Source organism: Halictus rubicundus, chromosome 6 (genome assembly GCF_050948215.1).
Source record: "Halictus rubicundus isolate RS-2024b chromosome 6, iyHalRubi1_principal, whole genome shotgun sequence".
Classification (NCBI taxonomy): Eukaryota; Metazoa; Arthropoda; class Insecta; order Hymenoptera; family Halictidae; genus Halictus; species Halictus rubicundus.
Window position 1 is genome coordinate 1,038,336 of NC_135154.1, and position 8,907 is coordinate 1,047,242.

The 8,907-nt window shown below is 33.8% G+C and overlaps 2 protein-coding genes across 2 annotated transcripts; one reads left to right on the forward strand and one right to left on the reverse strand.

Moving 5' to 3' along the window:
- The first annotated feature begins 2,232 nt into the window (after positions 1–2,232).
- Sec3 (exocyst complex component Sec3) lies at positions 2,233–7,821 on the forward strand. The gene is made up of 11 exons (XM_076789333.1): positions 2,233–3,422; positions 3,567–3,721; positions 3,860–4,087; positions 4,201–4,437; positions 4,547–4,787; positions 5,046–5,263; positions 5,839–6,032; positions 6,129–6,496; positions 6,571–6,716; positions 6,801–6,995; positions 7,069–7,821. The coding sequence occupies exons 1-11, from the start codon at positions 2,975–2,977 to the stop codon at positions 7,219–7,221; spliced, it is 2,583 nt and encodes an 860-aa protein (XP_076645448.1). The 5' UTR covers positions 2,233–2,974; the 3' UTR covers positions 7,222–7,821.
- On the reverse strand, positions 7,679–8,690 carry Cox7b (Cytochrome c oxidase subunit 7B). Its single transcript, XM_076789334.1, has 3 exons — positions 8,530–8,690; positions 7,942–8,102; positions 7,679–7,860 (listed from the first exon to the last, which is right to left on the reverse strand). Exons 1-3 carry the CDS (start codon positions 8,573–8,575, stop codon positions 7,804–7,806), a joined length of 264 nt encoding a protein of 87 aa, XP_076645449.1. The 5' UTR covers positions 8,576–8,690; the 3' UTR covers positions 7,679–7,803.
- Between the last annotated feature and the right edge of the window lie 217 nt (positions 8,691–8,907).

Genomic DNA, 8,907 nt, shown 5'->3' on the forward strand with positions numbered 1-8,907 from the left:
ATCCGCCTCTTTTGAGGAGTTTAGTACACACTGCATGTCTAGCCTTCCTTTAATTAGTTTTGGAGGCAGGTCTCTGGAAGTTGTGGATGCATTCGCTTGTATGGTCTGGCTTGCGATTTAGCGTACCATAAAACTCCAGATGTGACACAGAACACAGGTAGGTGTGCTGGGCGCTACGTCACCAACGCACTAAAGGACTGAAATGAAGGAAACACTTTTGTTTTTTCAATGATCGTCGCAAAAAATTGTTCTTCCTTGAATATGGATGGTACCATGGTATTGAGTTGTAAAAGGGTGCAATGTAGCCCATAAAAAATTAGTAGAACGGTGAAATAAAGAGCAAACTAGAATGTTTTCGAGTAAAATTATTTAAAAATAATTCTAATGTGTTTTTAAAGTCATCTAGTATAAATCTTATGGTGCTGAGGTGGAAAAAATATTTATTCATGAAAGAAAATTTTTTTTAATTAATAATAACAGTAGCTAAATATATGAACAAATTTAAGATAGTGTTGATGACAATAGCTCATTATTAGATTAATATTCAGGTTGGTCGCTTTTAAACTTCGATATGAGATCTGTATTTGTTCGAATTTTTCCGGGTTTTCCATTCTTTACAACTAGAGTTTGCAACTACAAAATTGGAAAAAAATAAAATACGTATCATTACAATTAATATTATTCTTAATTTATATTAATTAGAGATTTTGTACACAAGATTTACATGTTAGTTAGATATTTCATATAAAACAATTAAGCTGTACGTTCTAATCCTGGTTAAAAAAATAGTGTGCGTTCGGTTTTATGCTAAAAGACGACACGATTCTCTCCCAGGAAAGACGACACGGTTCTGTTCCAGGAAAGACGACACGGTTCTGTTCCAGGAAAGACGACACGGTTCTGTGTCATGCTAAAAGACGACACGGTTCTGTTCTAGGAAAGACGACACGGTTCTGTGCCATGCTAAGGCTGAGCAGATGTCAGCACTATATCGGGAACGCCGAAAACCCGGGCGTGAGCACTCTCCTATCCTCTCTGCCCCGATACTCTGTGTGCAACTCGTGCTATGTACTCCAACTATAGTTGTAGGGAGTATCGTTGACTCCCTAGTGCATCCGCTAGGCGACGCAGCGGGCGCCAATAAATAGGAGCACGACTCTATGTATCTAGGGATTTTCCCCGAGACACGCTCGGCGTCCTCCCTAGGCACCAGTCGCACTGAGTCTGCCGCCACGTGCAGATACAAATAAAGTTCCTCTTGCCAACATACACGTGCCTAGTTCTTTACCTGGATGGTAGGCCCCATACCTACATACTAAATAAAGTTCCTCTTACCAACATACACGTGCCTAGTTCTTAACCTGGATAGTAGGCCCCATACCTACATAGTTATAATATTTATATTGTTGCGTCGCCGTGTGGTGGGATGGGGACTTTTGGTGTGGGTTCGGGTGCCCGTGGAGCGCTGAAGCGCTCTGCTCGTGGAGGTTCACAAATAACTTTGTACACAGAGTTAAATAGCGAAAATAATTGTTAGAGATTTATTTAGAAAGTCTTGGAGATGTAACTCCTTCGGTTCTATAATGAGTTCTGTCGTCCTGGAGCTTCGAATCCCTTTTTTAGCTTCTTCCTTCTCGCTTCCTTAGCCAATAGGAAAATTGGGATCTTCTGGCTAGGCGTTGATTCGTCGGATCACTCGTCTTCCGGTTGCTGCTTGATGGTGATTGGCAGTGGATGGATCTTAATAGCGCACGCACGGGAGTGGGGTACGCATGAGGGTGAAGCCCCGCCAAAACAAGGGACGTGGGGCCATGTGGGACCGAACGAGCGAGAGGTCCGAGGGAGTTCCAAGAGGTCCTTGACTCGGAATTTATGACCTCTTGTCCTTAACTGATTCCGGACTTCGACTATCCCTAATTTATGTAGAATTGGAGAAGCTACTCTAAGAGGCTGCGTGACTTTCTCTAAATTCCGCAATTAGTCTCGCCGACTCGAATTTCGTCAAGGATCTCTATGGAACTCTCCCGGTCTTTCTTTACCTACTCTAAACTATCGCGCCCAAATAAAATACGTATGTATGAAATACGCGATTACATCTTATATTTAAATTTCCCTCTCCGCGCCATTAATCGATGCTATATATATATCTAGCTATGTTCGCGTGGTCAACTGGCCACGCTACAATATATTGCTTGTACATAATAAGGACTCCCGATCCATCCACAAGCGGTGTTGCCACGTTGTTCAGCACGGCTAGAATTAGAGTAGGTTGTGGCATCACGTATTTTTTTATATTTGTCGAAGTGGTAATATGTATCAATGAAATGGATCATATAACAAACGGATTTAGATGAAGTGAGGGAAGTAATCCTTTTGACTTTACATCGTCTTACACACCAATTTTTAACTTTGCTAAATATACATATATTGTCATCAGCGGGTAAACATAGTCGACAACACATCAAATTTAAATGTCCACTTGTAATAACAGTAAACATTTCTAATTGGTCTACTCGTGTGAACGGCTGCTTTACCCATCTCGTTATTGGTCAATAAAAGATGTAGTGATCACGTGCTCGACTACTTTATACTGCTTTATACATATACGTGTATATTGGTGTATATATTCAGTGACATGTATTATGTCAATGTGACAGAACTGTCAAATAGAAGTATTTTATTCAGACATAATTTAATATCAGCAAAATTAAAATGTACCTACTTCAATTTATGGTTAAGAATACAACGCCAGAACATGCATCAAAAGTTCATATACACTAATCTTATAAAAATTGTAAACATTGAGGCTATACCAAGGTACTTTGGTTACACAAGTTTATAAAAGTTCATGGAAAGACATCGCATTGTCTTTTTATGGATATATTTAAATTAAGAAGTGGTTCATGAAAAGATTAAAATTGATAAGTGTCAATTAAGTTGTGTATAGAAAGTATTTGAAAATATAATCAAAATTATGGCAGCAATACGGCATACATTACAAAGAGAAGTGTTTACTCCTGGTGATGAGAAATTATTAAGTGTATGTTATGTAAGTAAGGCATATAAAAAGAAGAAAATGAGCTTTCTCTGCTTAACTACGACCACAGATACACCTCCATCATTACTTTTGTATCAAGTAAAGAAGAACGATAAAAACGTATTTAAAAAAAAACAATCATGGTCAATGAGTGATATTCAAATCGTTGATGGAGTTAAGAATGATTCTATGGATATAGAATTACACATTGATAAACTATACAAATGGTCTGTAACAACAGTTCAGGAACGAAGAACATTTCTGAGCAATTTGTATACCTATTCTTGTAGCCTAGCTCAACGACCACAATTTAAAAATATTCCTAAAGAATGGCTTATAGATCCAAGTTCCTTGAAGGAAAGTGATAGCATCACTTTCACACCAGGTAAACATATTTATGAAAATATTATATAAAGACGATTAGAAATTTAAGACTTTGACAGCTTAAATTGATACTCCCTTTATCAGCATATTCTCGTATATATTCTACAAATTAATATTTAATAGAATTTTAATATTTCGACTTTAGAACTGCTTTCATCACCCATTTCATCAGATTATCAACCTATTACTGAAAAAGAAGCTGCTGATTTAAAACAGATGATGGAAAATTGCGAATATGCAGTTGCTAATGCAGAACTCTTTATGGAAACTCTTTCCAAAGATCTCTCTATTCTTGATGGGGTAACATAAAATTTCTGGGAAATAATATTTTATTTATTTAAATAACATAAAATGAAAATTTGGACAAGTTTTAACAATCTTAATTAGTTTTGTTATTAAATTCGACTTTAATTCAGTTTGCACTATTTATGGATACAGGAGAATGTACAATCAGTTTTGGCATCAGAAGCCCGTGTAACTCAATTGATGAATAGTATTGAAGCAGCAATAACCGAAGCTTCAATTGTTGAAGCTCGTCTTGCAGCTTATGATGAAGCGCTTGGTAGAATTAGAGAAGTTATGGCTCGTGTGGGCCAAAAGAATCAAGCTATTCATACTGCTAACACTAATGCAAGACTTCTGCTAGATCAGTTAAATACAGTCATAGTAAGTAATATATGTATAAGATGGTTACAGTAAAGAAATTTCTATTATAAAAATCGTAGAAAGACTTGAAAATTTATTGTATTTATATACAATTTTTAATTTTGCTTGACAAGTCACAATTGGATATTTCACCGACTCATCAACACATTTTGAATGAAGCTGAACTACCAGGAGAAAAAGAAGAACTTAGTCAAGCAGGTGTTGCTCTTTTAAAAGCCACGACAGCTCCCTTACCATCAGGACTTGATAAATTAAGCGCAGTAACTGAGCAAAAGAGACGTCTTGATAAGCATAGAGCAAAATTTTCTATAATTGTGGCTAGGCATTTGAATAATCTTTTTATACATTTGGTAGATATACTTTAGTTGTACATGTAATTTCATATTGATCGATTGAAAAAAGCTGAGTTATAGAATAACTTAGAATAGACTTAAATATAGAATATTTTTGGTTTTATAGGGAAACGACATTGGAGAAATATCAACGTCATCAACAGATTTGATTCTTCCAACACATCAAGCAGTTCATCACGAACTTGAGCCATATACTGAGTTGATGCAATTATTAAGAGCGTTGGACAATAAGGCTTTTGTACAATTAACCAAAGTTTATACAGATACAATGAGTAAATTATATAAAAGAGATCTAAAACGATTTTTTGAAGAAGCAAGGAATAAACTGATTTCTAAACGTCTTCAAGGTACAATAGTATGCATTGTTTATTATAATTGGAGGTCTGCGAGAACCTGAAAATGTCGGGACCTGATGGTCGCAACGGGTCGAGATGAGTCGAGTTTTTGAAAATTTCAGGATCCCCAAAATTTTGGAGAACCCGTCCCGATCCTGAATAAAATTTTCGACCAGTCCCGACCATCGGATACTCGACATTTTTGAGTTCTCGCACCCTCTAATTATAATAATGATATATATCATTTTTTAATAAGATTTCTTTTTAAAGCAAATACATCAAGATCTAGTGGACAAAAGGCAGAAGATTTACTAAATCCAGCACCTATCTGTTTGTTAAGTGGTGAAGTATGGGCACCTGTAGGAGATGGAAATCTATTAGACTCAGTTCTTGATTGTATGCTTTCACAAATGCAACCAGTTTGTCTTGCAGAGCAAGCCTTTTGTATTGCGTTTCTACAATTGGATTCTGTTCTTTCTCCATCAAAAGTACGTAAATTTTACTATTATAAATTCATTGTAACATATACAGCGACTCGCAGTAATATTCGGCCAGTTTTAAAAGGACAATAACTTTTTTAATATTGAATCATACGATTTGGATTTTTGCGAGAAGTTAAAACAATTAGTTTACTCCATGACGTGAAAAAATTTTTTGAAAAATTCTATTAGTCAATTATACATATTCTGAACATTTCATAAAAATCGGTCAACGTTGCAATGATCTACAAATGTTTAAAGATGGTGAAAATTGCAGTTTTTCACAACTCTCGGCCTGTAACTGTAATAAAGCTAAGGATTTTTACATCTTTCAATGCCTGTCTTTTTTTTCCGCATCAACCGATATAGATCTACAAAATTTATTTTTTAAATTTTCAATATAGGCCTACATTAAAAAAGTTGAAAACAAATTTTTTCGCGGCATGTAGTTAACTCATTGTTCTAACTTCTCAAAAAAATCCAAGTCGTATGATTCAATATTAAAAATGTTATCGTCCTTTTAAAAGTGGCCGAATATTACTGTGAGTAATTGTATGGTCTAAGTATCCTTTTAAATATGTCAGAGTAGCGAATTGGAAGAAACAGCAGATAATGTTAGCAATGGAGCAGCAAGTCCTGGATCAGTTACCTCCACTGCAAGTAAAAAATTGGAAAGACAAGTAAATGAAGAAGTACGCGCAACAATGGCAGCGATATTTCCTACATTGGAAATTGAATTAAATAATTTTATTGCCTTTTTAGACAAAATTGATAGTTTGTAAGTTTATTCGGAGTAGATACATTTTCTGCACATTTGTCTGATATTAAATTTTATTGTTTACTTGTATATTAATTTTTAACGCAATTTTTATAGTTGGTGTATGTATGTCTTGGTACGTTTGTCCCAACATGTTATGTCAGCACAAGATACTGGTTCTTTTTTATCAATGACATTTGCTTCAGCTTTGATTCAAGTAAAAAGATCTTTCGACAAGTTTATGCAAACTCAGTTACAGTCAATTTTATCTGATACTAAAGTTAATCGCAGAAATAAGTGTGGTATATTGTCATATGTAGAAAATTTTGAACATTTTGCAAAAACAGCAGAAAAAATCTTCAAAAATTCTGATCGGAAGGTTGATCTTGAAAAATGGTACACTAAATTAGTAAGTGCAATGTTTGAAGCAATTGTTATCCATAGTAGAGAACATCATAAAACTCCACCAGAAGTTATTAAGATGGGTAAGTCTAAAATCTTACATTTGTTTCTGTTTTTGTTCATACGAGTTAAATATAATGTGTACATTACATTACAGAAAATTTTCATCATTTGTACGATCTTCTGTCACAATTAAAAATATCTGTACTTGACCATGAGCGCAAGGAAGCTAAACAGAAATACCATGACGCTTTGAAAGCATACGTTACACAATATTTTGGAAGACCTCTTGAGAAACTGAATGTTTGTTTATTACAATTTTTAATTATTTTTAGTCTTCGATTTTGGAATTTCTACTCAAAATAGAAATATTTATTCTGTCAACAGCTATTTTTTGAAGGTGTACAAGCAAAAGTTGGTGCTGGAGTTAAAGAATCTGAAGTTAGTTATCAAATGGCTTTCAGCAAACAAGAACTTAGGCGTGTTGTAAAGGAATATCCAGCTCGAGAAGTGAAGAAGGGCTTGGAAAATCTGTATAGAAAAGTTGAAAAGCACCTATGTGAAGAAGAAAATTTATTACAAGTAAATGGAAACATTTAATATAGCAATATCATATACTATTACTGTCTGCCTAGTATATGCAACTTCGTTATAGGTTGTCTGGCGTGAAATGCAAGGTGAATTTATTGCACAATATATATACATAGAGGAATTGATACAACGATGTTATCCAGACAGTATGGTAACCCTTGAATTTACCATACAGGATATATTAGAATTTTTCTCTGAGATAGCTCGATCTCATTGAGGACCTTAGTAAACTAAAATTGTAATGTGAATAAAATTTTGTAATTCATATTAGTATTTAGATTGAAGTAATATAATTTCCTATAAAAAAACTGAAAAAATTCATTATCCCATAAAATAAATTAAAATGAAAATTAATAAAAGCTATTTTTTATTATTACTATTATTATTGGCATATTAATACTTAGGCTGTCAACTTTAAGGGATGTTCTTAAGCCCTAAGAGTTCTGGAGTCTCTATCAGAAAATTACATGGAGAGAAGTGGAGAGTAACTTCAGTAGGTGAGCCATGTGCCAGAAATTTAACATTCTGCCCATCATAAAACTCTGCAACTGTGATACACTGGATGCTTGTAAGTCATTTTCATCAAACAGTCTGATGTACATCATTTCTTTCCCTTTACTATGTCTTGAGCAATCAGCACTTTAAGCAATTGAGCAATAAAAATAAATTAAAGATAATATTACAAATCAAATTTATTGAGAACAAGGTATTATATTATTCATAAAATTGAATAGTAACAAGTTACAATATTCTTTATGTTCTACAACATTTTATACATATATCTACTGTAATTAAAGAATTACTGTTTTGGAGTTGGTGCACTGTAATTGAGCCAGAGCATTCCAGTGGCTCTACCCTAAAAATTTAAATATTATAATTATACATTAATACTGTAATTAAATATATGTGTAAACAATGATAGCATATTATTACATACAAATGCAATGGTACCAATAAGTCCAAGAACACCAGCAATTAATTGCATGTTATATCTTCTATTATTTTTCTCATGTGCTTCCTTCCAACAACCTTGTGGTACTGGCAGTTCATCCATGTGTGGTGGTCTCAAAATGTGAGGAACTTGATGTGACCGAGTACCTTCATATTTTAACAATTATTTATTTATTTTTTGAAATAAGAGGAGAAAACATTTCCTTATGTAAAGTATTAATATAAAAATTCATTGAGTCTAAATTTGTACTTATGTATTACATTTAACAATCGATTATGTCAACTTTTCCTCGAAAAAAAGAATATTTAAAAGATAATCACACTGCCAATTTAAAATTGAAAATAATGAAAAATCGGTTTCAAATTTCACAAAAATTATATTAGAATTTCTCGTTGTTAGAAATATTATAATATATGCACAACATGTATTAAATGTATAACTTATACTTGAAGAATTATTAAATATTTTCGAAATATAACAAAAGTAACATTCACCGATATTATGTAAGGGCTTTAAAATGAAAAAGTATGTTCAATACCGTGATAATAAAGTATATAATATCTACTATCTCACCTGGATTTGTAATCCGAGCAACGGGCCTCACAAGGTGTCGAAACATGTTGGTATATTTCCTCTCCTCAAGAGAATCACAGTTTCCGAAAATCTAAGCAGACGATGAAATACTACGGACGTTCAACGTTCAATATCTCAGCATACGTACCATGTACTATGTGTTACGTAGAAAGGAAAATCAATTGACTAAAAGGCTACTATACAGGGTGTCTCACCTAACTCGACCATCTAAAATATCTCGCTTGTTTTTTATGATAGAAGAAAATTTCAAAAGTTCAAGGTTATATTTTTTGAAATTTCAAGGTCATCGACGTTTTTTACATGGAATGATATATTTTTATTATCGCTATACGATAGCTGAGGTCAAGACGAATTTAC

Coding starts and splice junctions, on each gene's coding strand:
- Sec3 (XM_076789333.1), top strand. CDS start 2,975: ATGGCAGCAATACGGCATACATTACAAAGAGAAGTGTTTACTCCTGGT. Junction 5,264..5,838: donor CTGTTCTTTCTCCATCAAAA/GTACGTAAATTT, acceptor TAAATATGTCAG/AGTAGCGAATTGGAAGAAAC. Junction 6,717..6,800: donor GACCTCTTGAGAAACTGAAT/GTTTGTTTATTA, acceptor TTCTGTCAACAG/CTATTTTTTGAAGGTGTACA.
- Cox7b (XM_076789334.1), bottom strand. CDS start 8,575: ATGTTTCGACACCTTGTGAGGCCCGTTGCTCGGATTACAAATCCAG. Junction 8,103..8,529: donor TGCTCGGATTACAAATCCAG/GTGAGATAGTAG, acceptor TAAAATATGAAG/GTACTCGGTCACATCAAGTT. Junction 7,861..7,941: donor TTATTGGTACCATTGCATTT/GTATGTAATAAT, acceptor TTAAATTTTTAG/GGTAGAGCCACTGGAATGCT.